General features: G+C 45.4%; 1 protein-coding gene across 1 annotated transcript; it reads right to left on the bottom strand.

Moving 5' to 3' along the window:
• Nucleotides 1-743: 743 nt before the first annotated feature.
• Nucleotides 744-17,674, bottom strand: Gp2 (glycoprotein 2). The gene is made up of 11 exons (XM_021653014.2): nucleotides 16,545-17,674; nucleotides 15,300-15,435; nucleotides 12,326-12,775; nucleotides 11,137-11,265; nucleotides 10,423-10,634; nucleotides 9,817-9,965; nucleotides 8,341-8,586; nucleotides 7,146-7,308; nucleotides 5,451-5,535; nucleotides 3,768-3,812; nucleotides 744-1,223 (listed from the first exon to the last, which is right to left on the bottom strand). The coding sequence occupies exons 1-11, from the start codon at nucleotides 16,635-16,637 to the stop codon at nucleotides 1,165-1,167; spliced, it is 1,767 nt and encodes a 588-aa protein (XP_021508689.2). The 5' UTR covers nucleotides 16,638-17,674; the 3' UTR covers nucleotides 744-1,164.
• Between the last annotated feature and the right edge of the window lie 1,398 nt (nucleotides 17,675-19,072).

The raw sequence follows: 19,072 nt of genomic DNA, 5'->3' as shown, positions 1-19,072 counted from the left end.
GTGACAGATGGAAAGATGGACAACCTGCTGTCTCATGGCTTCTTCTAAACTGACCCCTAGTGTGTAAACAACTAGGACGTACTGTTTGCCCTACGTCTTTTTGCTCCACTGTCATCACTTTACTTAATGTAATCTCCAGAAACCACAATTAGTAAGGCTAGAATCTGATAAACCTATATCACTCCCCTTTTGCCTGACTTGGAGTGAGTCTCTGCATCTTGAAACCACACTCTGTCTGGACATGGCAGTGCGCTGGAAACTCTGAGGAAACAGACAGGCGTTAGCACTCTTCCAGAGGTTGGAGAGGCCTTGTGAACAGCTGGGGAGAGAGGAAGCCTCCTTCATTGGTCACGTCTTTGTTAAGGTGCCTTGCAATAATTCATTACACGTCTTCAAGAAGGGACACTACCTATCTTCCAGGCTTTGTTGCTAGATCCCCACAACAGGGTCAATGCGTCATGTTCTGCCTGGTTTCTTCTGTTTACTCTTCCAGAGCGAGCACACCGCAGTGATAACAGCAAGTGCTGTTCCTCAAGGCAATGACAACTCTGCATCAGAACAAAGCAGTTCCTCCAGTGTACGGTCCCCAAGTGTAGAGATGTGTGTAGTTCTAGGTGTCATTGTAGTGATGGAGGGCATGGAGGAATAGTGGTACCAGTCTCCCCTTTGAGAGTCTTCAACCCCTTCCCCACAATTACATGTTCCCATGGCAACTGTTTAGACCAGAATGGAAACACATCAGATAGAATTAATGCAAGGGTCAGTGTGTTCAATTCATCAGCTGTCAGAACAAGAACATTTAGAAAGAATCATTGGACTTGCCCTCTCCCACCCACTAACAGGACACCTCTACCCAGGAGTTATTGATACGCATTGCATCTCCACTAATTACCAGTACCAAAGAGGCGCCTAGCAGGTTTAGGTTCACTTTCTAGCTCTCACTAATGAGTGAGGAAATTGGCATAGGACAAGCTGGCAGATCCTGAGCATGAGAAAAAGAGCAACATAAAGGATAATGCTCTTCCCTTTCCCCAAACCCATCCTAACGCTGAACCAGGTACGTTCACATGAGACACAGAAGAATCCAGCTCAACTAAGGGACGGATAAGAGCCATTGCCAGAGGGAAGAACATGAGCTTCAAGGCCAGATGCCCAGCTGGCTTCTCAGAAGAGCCAAGCCAGGAAGACAGGCAGGAAGAACATGGGCCAGGCCAACGGGAACTCTGAAACACAAGAGACATGAGTCAAATGTTGAGCTTTGACACTTAGCAGCCAATGCCAGCTGGCACCCTTGTCAAGTGCAGTAGAATAACAGAAAGGCTGCATAGCCCTGGATTTGGTTGGGACAACTGTTTTTCCGTTTTCTTCTGGGTACACGGAAGACAGTTTTCTCAGCCTTCTTTGCAGAAAGGTTGTACCATATGATTAGATCTTGCCAATGAAATAAGGATGGAAACTATAAATTTCATTCGTGGGACTAGTGATAAAAGCCTCCAGCATGTTCTATTATTTGCCAAGTATCCTAGATGTGACTCATAGAACATAGTGAGGTTACCAGGAATTACCAGACAGTAGAAGGAGTCTGGGTTTCTAAGGACTTCCTAGAACAGAACTGTATCCTCTAGCACCAAGACATGGAGGATTTGGGTTATTGGCTTTAGCTTTAGTATCACTTACACGTGACTAATCATGAAGAGACAAGAAAATGGGGTAGAGTGAAACACCTCTGGGTCTTGACTATTTAGCTTGGGATCTCAGCTCTGGAGCTACCTGGATAGATCTGGACAAGACATTACACTTCTCTGTGCCCAAATCTCCTTATATACGAAATGTAACTTTTAATTTTACCTACTGATATATCAGATATCATTGGGTTTAAATAAATAAATTTATATCAAGCATTTATTGCAGCATTTGTGGACTGGGAACTACAATTCAGTGGGAACCTACATGTATGGCAAATGTGTGTCCTTAAATTCAATAGCCAATGCCACAACAGAATAAATATGTGCCTAGAACATGGTAAGCATTGTGTAAGTGCTGGTTTATGAAAACTAAACATTGATATCTAATGTGTGCATGCATGTGTATGTGTCTTCTGCACACTATTATATGTTTAGTGTTAAGGAAGGGAACTATTGGATGGCGGTTGTCTTGTATAAGCATGTCAACACCTTTGACACCACTTCCAGATTACAGAATCCCCCCACCCCCAACAATTCGGAGTAACTTGGTAATGTCCTAGAGAGTCTGGAGGGGAAAGATTCTCAGAAACACAAATGTACGACAGGGAGTTTTTACAATGGGACACAGATGCATGATCGGTTAATCCTGAAACACCAGAGGTGATTCCAATTGCTGGCAAACCTAGAACCATAGAGCCCTCTGATGGCCACTTGCCCCCTGTCATCATCAGATCCATCTCCCTCCTCTAGAAGGCTCCAACCTCACAGCCCGCCTGAGAAGACAGACCAGCACTCCGGGGAGCCATTGTTCCTATCTCTGTGCTAACCTAAAGGAGTAACAGAAATGAAGACTTCAAGGCATTTTTTGCCCTGTGCTCTGTGTAATTCACACCATGACTCTTACTTCTTTGAATACCAGTTCAGATTATCAGATGCTTATTTGTTAAATATGTAGACTGCTGCAAAGTTGAGGTCAGAACATGAAAGGAACATTTTCCTGTCTATCTTCACTAATATCTGTCTTTTGTGAGATAGAAAAATATGTTTTCCATCCTATCCAAAACACATTCCAAGTCATTCATCAAAACCCCATTCAGATATCTGTGCCATGTGAAACTCTCTTGCTTATCTCTGCTATGGCTAGTTAGGTCTCGTGCATGCCTGCTCTGTCTACCTGCTTGTCATTTATCATCTTCTGTTCCTGTCTCATTTATTTAGCCAGCCGTTGTTGCCTTTGCCTATAGGGTTCCATTCACCTGATACTTTCTAATCTAGAGAAATTTTCTCTCTGGGTCAAATATCATTTCCTCAAAAAAAGTTCTTCTGATCCATGTTCTCTTCCTACTTGAATCACTGAACCATCAAACATTGTTTGGGCACGTGGCCATGCAAAACAGAGATTTCATTTCCCAGGTTCTTTTGCAGCGAGGTGTGGGCCACATAGCTAGGTAATAAACAAGGAACTGTAGATGGAGGCATTAGCTGCCAGAATGTTCCGTAACACTAATTGACTTCCTTCATATTCCTCTGTCCTGCAGCTTGGCTAATATCTTGGACTATAAAAATGATGACCTCCCCTCAAAGAGCAAGATGGAAGAAGCTTGAGTCTTTGATTGGTTGCTTGATCATAGACTTTCTTTACGCATAGATTTCACTTATGTGTTAGGGAAATAAACTTCTCTCTACTCTAAGACTATTACTTATGCCTATAGCTTCCTATCACACCACCCAACTTTCATTGCTAATTAAATTACTTTTTGCTCTTGATTGTCTATTTTTTTTTTTACCCTGGAACATAAGCTCTATGAGGGGAAGGCACTTGTCCAGTCTTGATCAGCGTCATTGTATCAGTTCCTAGAACAGTGCCTGGCTTATAGCTGCACTTGGTAGACAACCCCTGTTAAGCAATGGTCTTCTCTGCTAGATTATAGAACCACACTTGGGTTAGCCTCGTTTCACTAGCCAAGTTTCCCAGCACAGAGCCTAGCACACTGAAGGGGATGCATAGGTCTCCAGAGGTTGGGAAGGTGGAAGGAAAGATACTTAGCAGTGCTGTGAGAAAAGCGTAAGGAAGCCATTTACCTGCCATATTGGGAGTCCCGCTTGAGGCGTGTAGAATCTGAGCAGCTGTAGGCAAGAAAAAGAAAGTCAGAGCCTCCTTGGTCGTGCTTTGAGGGCTGCATTTCTGGAGCCATTGCAGCTCCCAATCCTCCTGGACCTGATCACCACCATCACAGGCAGTCTTCACTCTGGAGACTTCTGCCAACTGGCAGGCATATATCTAAGCACATTCCATGCAGCTTCCACCTAATTTTCCTAATCAATTTGTGAAGAGAGTACCTTCAACTCCCATTTGTCTGGTAGGAAGACAGAGACTCAGCGATGCCAAGGAACTTGCTAAGTTGAGGTTTCAGACAATAGCTGAGCTGGGATTCTAGCCCCAGTGTGATGGTTACTTTCCATTGTCAATTAGAAAGGGTTGAGAGGTTCCTAGGAGGTAGCTGAGTACAGTTTGGGGTGTCTGTGAGGGATTTTCCAGAGAAAATCAACTAAAGGAGTGAAAGACTTCGCTGAATGAGTGTAGTACCATTCTACTGCCCAGGAGCCTTGATGGGTTAAAAGGGCCAAAGGTAAAAGCTCCATGAAACTCCTCTCTCTCTCTCTTTCTTTCTCTCTCTTTCTCTCCCTACTTCCTTCCCTCCCTCCCTCTCCTTTCCTCACTTCCTGGTTGCAATGAATTAAACAACTTTATTCTACCTCACCCTTCTTCTGTGACATTCTGCCCAACTAAAGGCCCCAAAATATGGAGGCAAGCCACCATGGACCAAAACCTCTGAAATCATGATCCAAAATGGATCCCTCCTTCTTTAAGTCATTCCCTCAGCTATCTGTCCACAGCAATGAACAGCTAACAAACCCTGTGTGCTTGCTTCCAATGCGGATACCCATAATCCCCCCTCCTCGAATTGTCCTGTGACACCATACAAGGCTCTAAGTTGAGAGCTCAGGAAAGGAACAGGACCACTCAAGGCAGAACCTTCTTCATGGGGTAGCTCAGCTTGTTCATCCCAGAGGTAGAGGTGGGAACAGTGCTGGCCTGAGGCTGCCATGAGCAGCCAAGCTGATGAATACATAAAGCTGCTCAGCACAGAGTATGGGGAAATATTATTATTTGACTAGAATTAACATGATTGCATCTTGATTTCTTCAAGGCAGAAAGTTCTTTCTTTTTGGAAGGAGGGGTTCTTGAGTCCTCCATTCAGGTAGAAATAAAAACCCTGACAGCACTATACACACTTATGCAGGATGGATGAAGAGTTGTAGAGGGGTTGCCTACCTACCCTCCTATCTCCAGAGGACCATAGCTAAATTTTGGGAAGCACATTCACCCTAAGGGACCCTGTGTAAGCTCTAGGGAAAGGCAGTGAAATCAGATGCATCTGGTTTCATTCTAACTCCCATCATGCCTAAGCAAGTGATCTCAGGTGAACCTGTGAATCTCCCTGAGCCTTTAATTCTAACAAATAAATGGACACAGCCATGGGAGGATTAAGCTTGCTGATAAATGCGAGAGCGGTTTCTCTCTCACAGGCACCACCATAAATGCCAACACACTTCCACTCATAGTTAAGAGACATTTGTTGGTGATGGCTGGACTGAGAAAGCAGAAAAACCCAGGGTGGCTGGCATTGGTGACCCCAAGCACCTAAAGTCAATTGTCGGCACTCGGCTGGCTATCCTTGTGCCAGGATGGTGTGCACTTACCTCTCTTAGTAATGGGTCCTAAATCTAGAACCCGGGCTAAGTTGATGGCAGGTCCGTTACTGCGGAGTCGGCTTGTAGAGCAAGGCTGTAGAGACATGGAACTCCTGTTATATCAAAACTTAAACACCTTGTCCCTATGTGCAGACTGCCATGGACACAGATACCTCTAGACCTGTGGCCTAAGCACCTGGCTATCCCATCCTATGGCCTTCTTTTTGGTGCTGTCGTCTCTTTCAACTGGGAGAATCCCCAATCGTGCCTTAACACACTTGGGTTTGAATCTCATCTCTACTCTTTCTTGTATAATTGAGGCAAGTGTCTTCATCTGTCTATTATAGTCAAATAGTTGATACCTTGTTTTCTTTAGTTATTCATACATTCATTTATTCATTTATGCATGCAATCATGTAAGAAGGCCAAGGACTGACACCAAGTGTCTTTCTCTATTGCTACCCACCTTACTTTTTGATACAAGGTCTCTCAGCGAACCCAGAGCTTGTCATTTTGGTTAGGCTGGTGACCCAGTGAGCCCCCAGAATCGTCCTGTCTCTGCACCCCCGGGACCTGGGTTACAGACACATGTGCCATCATCCTGGTTTTCACATGGGTTCTGGGGACCCAAACTCAGTTTTTTGTGGATGCACGGCAAGTGTTTTACCACTCAGGCCTTCCCAGCTCTGCATGGCTGGTTTTAAATATTAAAACAAAGCATAATTGCAGCAACATATAGACATACCATAAACACCCAAGGAATACCAGCCATTCAAAACAATCCCCATTAGGAGTGAAAGTATGGGCACCAGAATCACAGCTCAGATGGGGAACACCTCACTTTGGGGACACTAGCTCTATGTGAAGTTGTGGGTTAGGGACTTCTCTGAGCCCTGGTTTCTTTATCTGCACAGTAAGGCTTCATTTAGTCATTGTGAGAGCTCAATTAGACAAAGATGTAGCAGTTTTAGTCCAGTGCCTGACATAGAGAGGGGACTGAAAAGGCCTTACGACAGGCTTGCATACAACCCTCATCAAAAGCCTGAGGTCCGGAAATATTCAACATTTGAGGGTTTCTCAGATTTGCAATACTCACAGTCTTTACGAGCTACCCATTTATAATCTGAGAATCGGCAACCCAAAATAGTCCAAAATCTGAAATTTTTAAGCTTCATGTTGGCCCTGAAAAAATTTAAGACTTTGGGATATTTTGGATTTGAAATTTTTGAATCAAGGGTGCTTAACCTGTAACATCATAATTTTTCATAATAGATGTATGCCAAGGAGAGCTGATCTGCTTTGTGAAGAGACAATAATTGCTCATAAATAAGCTGTGGGAATGCTCAATATCTGTCTATCTTCCTTCTTTACCCTCTCCTCTTTCTTATATTCATCTGCCCACCCATCTGTCTTTTCACCTCTTCAAACATTCATCCATCCGTTCAACCAACTTTTTTCCTTCTCTCCTCCATTCCTCCCTCCTTTCATCCCTCCCTCCCTCTCTTCCATCATTCCTTCCTTCTTTCCTTCCTTCCTTCCTTCCTTCCTTCCTTCCTTCCTTCCTTCCTTCCTTCCTCCCTCTCTTTCTTCCTTCTTTACTTCTGTTCATGTGTTTATCCAGCCTTGTTTCCATCTGTGTCTCCATCTCTAAACCCAGTATGTATGTGGAGAGCCTACTGGGAGCCAGTCCAAAGAGACACTCACTGGTTCACACTGCTCACGGCTGGAGTCACACAGGTGAACTTCACAGTGCAGGAAAACTAGGTCATAATTTCCAGCAAACATGAACATCTGTACTGAGAATCGGCTTTCTGAGGACACCCCATTCTCCTCCACATTGATGGTGGCATCATGTTGATTTGGGCAGCTAGGAGAATGAAAAGGGCAAAGGTATAACTTCTAGCACAACACTGGAGAATGTTGAAGCTCTCTCTACCCCAGACACCTTCTGTCATGCTTTTATGACTTCTTTTTTAGTCCATCATTTCTCAATAAGTTGGTATGGTTTAAGTTTTTGGGTGCACAGTTTCTAAGGTAAGTCAGAATATTACTCTCTCCATTTTAGGTAAGTGATCCAGGGCTAGTTAATCACTTTTGTTGTACCTCCATAGTCTAGTTTATTTTTTTGCCACATTCTTTTTTTTCAATTTTAATTAATTTCTGTAGAATTGCATACACACACACACACACACACATATATATATATATATATACACACACACACACAATGGAATGTGATCATACCCTCCATTTAACCCCAACTCCCCATGTATCCTTTGACTGTAAGGAGAAATAGTCACATCCATTTCATATAACTGATATAGAGCACTTAATGAGGCTGCTGGGGACACTTTCTCATCACAGTGGTGGACATACAGCTGAGCTCAAAAAATGAATATTACCAAGTACCATTAATATGACTTGAATTGTGACTTCCAGGTAGGCATTTCCTTTTTTTTAATCATTAAGTGACATCCAATGATAGCCTACAATATTTGTAATATCATGTTCGCTTTAATCTATGCAAACAAATATAATACCATCTTTAACACATATATAACATATATGTAATATGTAAACCTATATAATAGATTATTGTTACTTAATTGAGCTATATTTTAAAAGTAAGCTTAATGGAAAAGTTATCAAGAATCATGAAATGGAAAATGATTGGCATTTCCTTACCCCACTCATCAAATTTGTTTTAATACTTCAGGTGAAACTATCAAGAATAACACTCCAAAACAAGACAGGATGATTATAACATGTATTGCCAAATTATTTCCAAACGGAGTGAACTAATTTACACCTCTGCCAGCAATGGATGAGATGATATTTTACCCAACACTTAGCTGTGACCAAAATAAAATAATAATAATGACCCAGAGTCTCCTGATACCTGTCTCTGATCATGAAGTACTTCAGGGGGTCATTTCTGTCTTCTGTAGGGGTGGCATAGCAGTTCCTCAACAATAGCTTAAATGTGGAGGCATCTCCTCTCTCCAAGATGGCACCCACATAGAGCATAGACTCCACAGGAAGCACCACTTTGGCCCCTTCATATGGTTGTGTGTAGCCCTGGTCTTGGAAGAGGGCCATCCTGACGGTGAACTCTCCTGCCCCATCCACGTCAATATTCAGAGAACTGAAACAAGGAAAACCACAAGAGTAGAGACACTTGGCTTTGACCAGGAAAAAAAAAAGAGGCAAATAAATCAAGCCCTGTGCTCATATGAAGTTACAGAAAAAAGAGAAACTTTGACTTCTGAATAAACCAGTTGATCATCCATTGAAACAGAGCACTTATTGGCAGCCAAGCCTGTCTCCAGGATTTGCACCCCTTCCTCCTATGTGGTGGGTTCATCAAGCTCTTACTCAAGGAACAAGATTGGTACACAGCACCATCTTATCACCTAAGCGAGAGGGCTTGAGATCAGCTCTTACAGGCTCACAATTTTTAGCCTTCCTTCCACCCCACAATCTTCAGATGAACCCAGTTTAAATCAGATAAGCAGCTTTCTTTCTTTCTTTCTTTCTTTCTTTCTTTCTTTCTTTCTTTCTTTCTTTCTTTCTTTCTTTCTTTAAGAACATAGGCTCCAATGTGAGATAGCCTGAAAACTTTTGAAGTTTGATGTTTTTTGTTTTTGTTCAACCCTTCTCATCCTGCAATTCTGAGAGTCCAGGAGGCAATCAGGAGATGGGCCAGACACCTTGGATTTCCGGCTGAAGGTTTAGAAGAATCCCTTGGCAATTCTTGGACAATGTAAAACCTGGGTCAGTGAGCCTTGCTCCAGGCACAGGCACAGGGAGAAACAGATACAAACGAAAAGCTCTGCCTGCATCCAATCCCACCCAAACTGTTGTTTCCTTCTATTTCTTGTGAGGATAGCTGTTGTTTCTTCAAAGGTAGGTGTAAATTTACTGGGTCTAAATTCCAAGCCTGCAAGGAAGCCTCCCTACCCCCTTCAAGTCTCTCTCCTCACCGAGATTAGTTCAGGGACCCATGTCCACTGACCAGAAGCAGCACATGCTTCTCCTACATTGCACTGTCTGACTTGAAAATGATTGTCAATGAAGACTATTGATACAGTTTGTTGCCTGCTGCCTTTCTCCTCAAGGTGAATGAACTTGTCTGGCAGTTTTGTTTCCTGAGCACATTTTAAGCACTGATCCATGGTACAACATTTCCTTGTAGTAAAAGCTTTAATTTCACAAGTGCCTTGAGCAGGCTGGATGTTCTTGGCTACAATACAGAGTTAAATAATTTAGTGAGTGGCAGCTCCTGAAGCAGGTTGATTGGCAGCACCGTGTGGGCATCGTAGATTGTATGTGTGTGATAAATGTCAGAGCTACAGGTCAAAGGTCAAAGCCATACCTTACAATGGGCTGGAGTGCAGTTTGGAGGCTGATCTTCATGTCTAGTGGGTAGGTGCACTGGAAGTTGACATTGACGAGGAAGTCCCTGATAATGAAATCGGTGGCCAAGGAGAGGGTGTTTCTGTAGCTGGCATGGGTCCCATTGCTCTTTGGCATAAACGTGAAACCACACGCATTTAGTAAGCAGATGTGTGTAGATGGACCTTAAACTCAGAGCTGCCTGATCCCACAGTCAGTGTTCCCAACCATGCAGACACCCTGAATTCTGACCCCCAGGGAGTAAGGAGTCCTCCTTTGACTGCAGAGCTAGCACTTATGGGAAGCCCAGAGTAAACGCTAGGAAATGAATGATTGACAGAGGCTGCCATGCTTGCTCTTCCCTCCCCACCCCTGATTAGAAACCATCATAGTCAGAGCCGACTTCATGAAGCTCAAATGTTAACCCACCCGACCTAAGCCCTTTAACGTGGACCAGAATGTATAAATTCACATAACCCTAGAGGCTCCAAAAGGATAAGACATTTGCCTAGGACCTCACAGCTATGAATATGTTCCCATTTGCACAAACACTACCCTCCAGCAGCAAAGTGTGAATACCACCTACCTCCAGAATGTTCCCACAATCACTAGCCAGAACAGGGCTGGTCATGGACACCCAGTTGTTGGGCTCATTTTGCATGATCCCGCTGCAGTTCCTGTCATTCAGGTAGGCAATGATCTCTTTGTTGAAGCCCAGACCTCCCAGCAAACACTTGTCCAGCTTCACCTTGATCTCCTTGGCTCCACAGTCCAGCTGAGGCTGCAAACCCTGAATATCTAGGAGTCCAAGAAGGAGGTCAGTGGAGTGGACAGAGGACATGGACAGTGAAGAGCATCTACATTCTCTCTGCCTTTAGGCAAATCCACCACACCCATCAAGTTGCTGAATAGACTGGATGAGGTCTGGGACCCCAATAGAAGTCACACTCGGACTGATACAGAGGTCTCTGGTCCAAGATTTCCAAGCATCTCAAGTACAGGATTGACTTAGCTGCCCTCGGGAAATGAAAGTGGTCCTGTAATCCGGACTAGAGCAAAGCCAGATGCCCGTGCCAGAGCCACCTGTTGATACAGTGCTCCAGTAGCTGACCTGGAAGTTTGGTCCGGCACCACCCTCTCGCACCCTTGCAAACCAGCTGGCTTCGTAATAAGCAGACCAAATACATCTCAAGATCTCCACAATGTCAGTTCCATGGCCCTTGAGTCTGTTCCCTGCCTCATCCTGACCCTCTAAGCCTCTTCCTCTTGTCCTGCCTTCTCAGGCCTGGGAGCTGCTCACCGGAAACATTGAGGCCCTGCCTACAGACACAGGTCCAGATGCCATCCTGGAGCGTGCATTCCTCCTCAGGACGACAAGGAACTTCACACTTCCCTGGTGTTGGTGATGGTGGTGGTGTGGTGGAGGGGTCTAAAGGAAAGGGAGGAAGAAAGAGGATCAGGATGCAGAGCAGGATGGGTCTGAGTCCTCCCAGGCCCATACTCTCAGTCCTTCAGAATCTTTATAAACATATGAGATGCTCACCAGAAGAGCCCAAGCCCCCAATTTGTATTTCCTGACTCCCAAATCCAGCAGAGCGAGGAACATCCCTGAAACTGCCAGGCCAAGTGCTATCCTAACTACTTCCTCTGTTTTTTTGGCTCATTTGACCCTGGTGGTAGAAATGTGTGACAGGGCAGAATGATTTTAAGTCCACAGTTGAAGGGGCTATGGGGCCTGGGCTTAGGTCCCAGTGTGACCTTTCTGTGCTCTTAGATCCTAACATGAATGACTGCACAGACACTCTTTCGTGGACTGAGCTGGGGGATTCAGTGCATCGATGGGCTAAGAGCAGAATGGTAGTGGGTCCCGCGTGAGCAGTGTGAGCTGTTTTGACCTTCTGTTTCAGATCAGAAAACAGGTTCTAAGAGGAATAAAGTCTGAATGAGCCTGGGTTCTTGATTGTGTGTGTGTGTGTGTGTGTGTGTGTGTGTGTGTGTGTGTGTGTTATATGCATGTGTGGGAGTGAGCACTCAGACATGCACAGAGGCTAGAGGAGGACATCTAGGTGTCCTGCTCAGGCACCCTTCAGCTTATTTCCTGAAGACAGGGTCTCTCTTTGAGCCTGGGTCCAGCTTTCTGTCTCTGGTCCCCACAGTCTGGGGGTAACAGGCATGCTTGGCCACATCCAGCCTTTTACATGGATGCTGGGGATTTGAACTCATGCCCCCATACTTTCACAGCAAGCACTTTTACCTGCTGATTCTTCCAACTAGCCCAATATTACGCAATACACATTTTTAAGTCAGGCTATCTCACGCTGAAATGTAAGTTTCTGGCTTGTGCCTGGCAGCTCCTGCTTCACATTGCTATGTGTGTATTTCTGACAGGAGCCCAGGAGTGCCTGCTTTGCCTAGTCTCCTCTTGACCATCTCCTCTGGCACCACTGCATCCTGGGTGCAGGCCACCTTGCTCTGTAGCTGCTGCTTACCTGTGCAGTATCTCAGGCTGCATTCAGGGGTACCCTGAAACCTATATACGTGATAGTCTCCCGACTCATCTGCACAGGCCTTCACCTGGACCTCAGAACTCCAGAAGCAACAATTTTCATTCCAGTGGGCACAGGCTGTGTGTCCGACAATGCCATCTCCGAGAACAGGGTGAGCTCCATTCAGCCACATGGGAGCAGAGGTGTGGCACCGGTTTACATCCACACAGGTCTCTGGCATCCTCACTCCTCCGTCACCTACAAAGCGGTACCAGCCATGCAGGTCAATATCACATTCTTCTGCTAACTCCGTGTTCTCTGTGCTTCTGGAGGGATCATCCAGGACTGTGTAATTCTGGCAGGGGTCGAAACAGATGCCAGCCTCTGGAGTTCCAGGGGCTCCACAGTCCAAGTCCAGCCTGTAGGAGCCGACATCTCTGGGGTTTCCATAACCTGGGAAGAACAGAGAGTATGTGGGTGTATTGAGGTACCCCACAGCCTTGGGGGAGGGGGTTAATCCCTCCCCTATTTTGTTTTGAATGTCCCAATGACTCCAATGAGGCCAATAGGTATACATTGCAGTAATGAACACCAAACTTTGTCATTCAGGAAGCAGAATGATCAGCAGCAAGGACACCCAGGCCACCACCTTGCACAAACTCCACTGCCTCACCCAGGATTTCAAAGAGCCTCTCTGCCAGCCACTAGCAGGACACTTCCAGTGTCCCACTCATTCAATGTTTGTTTTGCTCATAAGTGTAATACAGTCTCCCTGAGAAGATCCTCAGACATTAGTCAAGTGAAGCAGAAATAAATATTAGCAAGTGGCTTGATTTGGCAAAATACGTTCTTAAGATAAAAGTTGTCCTAAGTTTGACCATCTCACAGATTTGTTGTATAGCCCTTGGAACTTTCCCATGCATGTGCACACACATACACACACACACACACACACACACACACACACACACCCAGTTGTTTTAAATGTTGGTTGCAATTTTTAAGTTCTTATAAAATCAGCATTGGTCCCTATCAGTCGGTAACAGCACCTACAGATCCATCGTGTCAATCATTCCCAAGCTTAGTGTTACTGGTATATTATTGGCTGTGTTTTTCATTATTGTGCAGCGCTCTTCAAAAAGAGAATCAAAGGACCCTTGGCCTCCGACCCACCCAGTGCAGTAGCTGCTTCTGAAGACTCCAGGCATCTTGAACAGTCCCTGAAAGCCGAAATCACCCCCGCTAAAAACCACTCAGCTGGCACAACCATTTCTGATTGCTGGTTTTCCTTTGGGGGAAGGGGGAGCAATGATGTATGAAGAGGCAGAGAAGTGATGGAGGGGATGATCAGATGGCAGAAGAGGAGACTTAAGTGCAGCTCTGACCTGCTGGCTGGTGACCTTGAAAGGTGGTTAAGCTCTCCTGAGACTCGTTCAAAACCAACCCTGGGAGTTCAAGGTTTCCAGACCCTCTTCCCACACCTCAGGTCCTGCCATGTGCCCACCTGTGTTCTGGTTCCTGTAACTGATTTATAGAGATGCTTTTCAGCGATTCTCTTTAAAAATTAGTTTCATGCAGGAGGGGCTGAAGAGATAGCTCAGTTAGTACAGCATCTTGTAAGCATGAAGATATCAGCGAGATCACAGAGAACTCACTTTTAAAAGCTCAACATAGCGGCATGAGCTTCTAAGCCCAGTGCTGGGGACATGGAAATAGGTAGATCCTTGGGGACTCCCCAACCAGCTAATCTAGCCTACAGTGAAAGTGAGAAACCCTGTCTTAAAAAGCAAAGTGAATGGCACTGGAGGAATAGCATCTGAGGTTACTCCAGACTTCACATGTGCGTGTGTGTGTGTGCGCACACACACACACACTTATAAGTATATAAATATGTTCCATCTAAAGAAATAATATCTTTGATAACACAGGCTATAGGGATGGTACTATTTAATATTCATAAAATAAGTGTGCAGTCACTCAAGTGTTTGAAGAGCTTCCCAGGCTGCCGGGGTCATTTTGGGAGGGTGTGCTTCATTTTAGGAGATAAAGCCTTAAAGATTAAACGAAATGGTTGCTGTACAATGCCACACACAAGCAAGTAGGTCCAGCCAGTTACCTCTAAAATAGTGAATTAAGCACACCTTTGGGCTCACAATCTTACATATATCAGTGAGACTTTTTTTTTTTAAGGAAGGAAAAGCTATTTTCCAGCCTTGCTCATTTTCCAGTGTTTGCTCTAAGGACAGGAATCGTGGGCCTTGTTATTCTTGGATCCTTTCCCACACACCCTGTGATTTCCCATGGGAGGAAGAGCACAGCTCTCCTCCAAGCCTCCAACCATGGCGCTCACATTTGCACCCTTAGCTGGAAACTTTTTTCTACAACTGTCTGGGTTGCTCCCATTTGCAGATCTTAGAAGCTGGGTGTAGTGAAACACCATTTTAATCCCAGCATTCTGGAGGCCAGAGCAGGAGAATTGAGAGCCAGCAAAACACACACACACACACACACACACACACACACACACACACAGAGAGAGAGAGAGAGAGAGAGAGAGAGAGAGAGAGAGAGAGAGAGAGAGATGGACAGACAGAGAGACAGAGACAGAGACAGACAGAGACAGAGATAGAGAGACTGAGAGAGATCTTTAGAATATGTAGATATTGTTAAATCTGCCACCTTCATTTTTACAGATGAGCAACTTGAGAAGGAGAAACAAGGTGACAGGATGATCTCCCTTACCTTTTGGTCTGTGCTCTCTAATCACCTCCTGAGAGGGGATGCAGAAGCTAAGGATCTTGCTCCCCTGCCCTTCCAGGCTCTGGGAGATTGATGATTTGCTCGCTCTCTAGCCCTGACTCTTTGCTTACAATTCCCTGTTCCTGGAACCAACCTGAGCAGCCTTTTCTCCCCCATCCCTCTGCTCCCTCCCTAGATCTTGTTAAGTACCTGAGATCCCTGGAGAGCAGACACTCACCTTGCTGTATTGTAGATGGAGATACCAGTGTCAGAATGCAGGAGGCCACAGCCAGCCACAACAAGTCACAGCCCACCATCCTTTGCGTAAAGTGAGGTTTGCAGGTCACTCTGCACCCTGCAGACTCTCCATGCAACTATGGGAAAGGAAAGGCTCACATCAGGACAAGCCAACAGAGCCCTGAGCCCAAGGGTAAGGTTGAAACTCATATCATCAGTTCAGCACCTATCATGTGACTCTATTCCCTTGGTACCCCTTGCACGTTTTGTCTTACTTAAGTCTCTGAACCACTGTTACAGTTCCCATTTTGTTTAGTTTCAAGAGTCCATTAGTCTAAACAATATTTATACAGCTGCTTCTCTGCAGTTATGAACATAACGTAGCCCACATATGGCAATAGGTCCAGGTTCTCAGAATCCAAACTGCTGGCATGATGTGCAGAAACGGAGTGGGCTAGGAGTAGGGGCTTTCCAAGATGAAATCCATAGAAATCCAGCCAAAGGTGGGTCAGGGCTGCAGAATGTCCCTGAGCTGCACTCGGAAAGTCCCTGTACAGGTGGAAGTAGACGCTCTCTGGAAACCGAAGGCAAGAATTCCAGTGATTGTCAGTAACTATGGATAAGAATGCTGTCTATCTTGATTATATGCATCAGGTCCCGCTAAGACCCTCTGGGATTTCACAAGCATAGCACTATGTCAGACTGAATTCTAAGGCCCTTTCTCCCAGCACAGAAGATGGAATACACTGGCTTCCCAGTTTTAAAAAAAATCTATATATAATGAAATAATTAATAAATAAATAAGCAAGCAAAGAAGTAAGTAATAGGTATAAGAAATGCCTGCCAACTTCAGGTGACATTTGCCTTTCTGTGCCATTGGACCTCTGGGTGATTTCTTGCAGCCTCTAAAAGATATAAATTGGGTCTAGAAACCTGTTTCTGGTGGGGTATTATGATTACATTACAAGAGAACAAAGACAGAGGGGTACCCAGGACTATGGTGTTAGAGACGCCAACCTGAGTGGACACCCATGACTTCTTCTTAGTGGGAAGAAAAAGGATGTTGTCTATAAGCTGGCCACAGCCAGCAGGCAACTGGGACCACTGAGTGGTTTGGGGAGCATTGGTCAACGGTTAAAGTCCAGAGTCACTCCTGGGTTCAGAAAGCTTGCAGATGGCCCTAGCAGGTCCAGTCGATAAAGAGAATGAAACTTACCTCCTCGTTGGGCCCTGGAGCAGGACTTACCTTGAGAGAAGAACCCAGACCCTCTTCCTCCTTTGCCCAGCGTGGGAACATGACCTGCTGCCTGCCTCCTTTATACTGACACTCCCCGCCCATGTGGCTCTTCACGATTGGTGCTGAGGTAGGACTGGCACTAAGCGCCCAGGCACCAGGACTTGTTGAACATAGGTAAGATAAGCCATTTACCGTAAGGGGCCGTGAAAGAAGGGCTTACGTGACAGCCACATGGAAACTCTTCCAGAAGGTTCTGTTTCACACGAACGTTTCTCAGGAAGCAACTGCAGTATGTACTTAAGGTTGGCTACACCAGGCGCTGCCAATACCTTGCAATCATTATTCCTTACATCTAATCCTCCAATAAACCCACAAAGCCGATGGCATGTTTATTCCCACAGAACAAAAATTAATGAGAAGGAAGCAAAATAACCCAAAGGAAAGTAGACAGAAACCAAATAGGCTTGTTTGTTCAGCAGATGTCCAGTGTGATTCCTGTTCCTGGCTGATTGAAGTAGAACACTTCTGCTTGACTCACTTGGGGCCAGGGAGCATGAGAGAATGAAGAAAGGAGGGCAGAGAGCTTCCCATTGTTTGTTTTAGTGACAGGGTTTCTCCGTGTAGCCTTGGCTATCCTAGACTCAATTTGTAGACCAGGCTGGCTTTGAACTCACAGAGAACCACCTGCCTCTGCCTCCCTGAATGCTGGAATTACAAGCATGCGCCGTCGCACCCTGCTGAGCTTCCCATTCTTAAACCATGGAGTTTACCCAGTTTCTGAGGAAATATTTGGAAATGATGAATCAGCATCAATATAGCCTCTCCTCCAAGTCCTCAAAATAAGCGGATTAGCCTAGGCCTTAGAAGGCACGAGACTGTGAAAAAGGCTTTAAGAGTTTGGCCCATATTCAGTCCCTTCTCCAAGTCTTTCAATATCTAAACCCATTGTTCCCTATCCATCCAACTTTTTGTCTCCCCGCCCCCCGGCCAGTTTGTACTGCCCACATATTCTTGGATGTGTGCAGTTCCTCTGGAGTGTAGTTGAATTAGCAGGGGCTCCACTCTTAAATACAGTGGTCTCTCTCTCTTCCAGCCAATATTACAGAGGCATTTTCTCAACTGAGGTTCCTCTTCCCCATAACTTACTCTATCTAGGTTGTATCAACTTGACAGAAAACCAACCAGAAGAGAGGACTTCAATCTAATCACTGCAGAGGGTATAGCATAGAGTTTCCTTCATGGCAGTGGGAGTGTGGCAGTGGGTGTTCACATCACGAAAGCCCGGGAAGTAGAGAGCAATACAGGAAGCAAGGTCACGCCCAACCTTGAATGGCCTGCTCCGAGTGATCTGCTTCTGCCAACTGCACCCCACCTCTTAGAGGCTCCACAGCATCCCAAATAGCACCAGCAGAGGAGGAACAAATGCTGGAAAGAAGGGTCTGTGAAGACCATTTCACATTCAAACTATAGTACAGAAGTTCAAATTCACTCACAGGTTAACCCAGCTTGGATGACTCTCCTGAGCCATTCCCCACGTCCTGCGTGGCTTCTCCTCCTGGGTTCAGACACTTGAGGTCCCTCAAACTCAACAGCTCCCATTCTGACTTCCTCCCTCTCCCTGTGTATGTCATCCACCTTTGTCGATGGCAGCACTTTTCTAGTCTTCCAACCTGGAGGCTTGACTCTTTCCTTTCATTCTTGGGCCTCTAGTCCAGGAAGTTCCACACCTCCACCTTCTACATTTCCAAAACCTTGACTCTATGCCCTCTTCTTCATTTGTTTCTACTTTGCCAAGTGAAGTTTAGGTCGCCATCTTGTGAGAGGGTGGTTTCACTGTTTGTTCTTGTCTCCTTTGTTTCTGCTGGTTTCCCTGTACCCTATGAAATCCCTGCTCCCAGAACCCTATGCCCCAGGGAATCTGACCCTGTTTACACTTCCTACCTTTATTCTTATCACTGTACCTACCAGTTCTGCTTCTGCTAATGCAAGATTCTCTGACTTCCTTCTCACCCCCAAATGTTAGCATAATCTTCCCCCTACCTAGATTGCTCCTTGTTTACCGTATCTGCCAGAAAGCTTTTCCTAAAGCCACATTCTTCCTGGCCCTCTGCTCTCCTCTAGGCCTTTCCAGGACGGCTCTAATCACACTCATTTGCCTGATAACTAATCTGTGCGTCAGAGTCCATAGGCGCTTTGTGATCAGCCCTTCTGATCTTCACTGAGAAAGCATTTGTTTAATCAACAAATTGACAAAAATGTATATTCTAGGCCTTCTCTAGTGAGTTGGGCTTCCAATGTCCAGGTGTCAGTCAGCCTTGTGGAAAGGCACAAGTTCAAGGACTTTTGCACTTGCTGTTTCAGCTACCCGTCCCCAGTAAGATGTGCTGTCCCTTTCTTCTCTCAGCCTCTGCGTGCCAATGAGACTACATCCTGTCATTTTATGTGAAATAGCACTCCAGTACACTATTATGCCTTTCCTCCTCCCCCCAGGTGATTGTCACCATCTGTCACATTTCATGGTTATTATTTCAAAGCAT

The sequence above is a fragment of the Meriones unguiculatus genome, chromosome 14, assembly GCF_030254825.1.
Source record: "Meriones unguiculatus strain TT.TT164.6M chromosome 14, Bangor_MerUng_6.1, whole genome shotgun sequence".
Taxonomy (NCBI): Eukaryota; Metazoa; Chordata; class Mammalia; order Rodentia; family Muridae; genus Meriones; species Meriones unguiculatus.
Note: the sequence above shows the minus strand (reverse complement) of the source record. Positions and strands in the feature narration are given on the sequence as shown.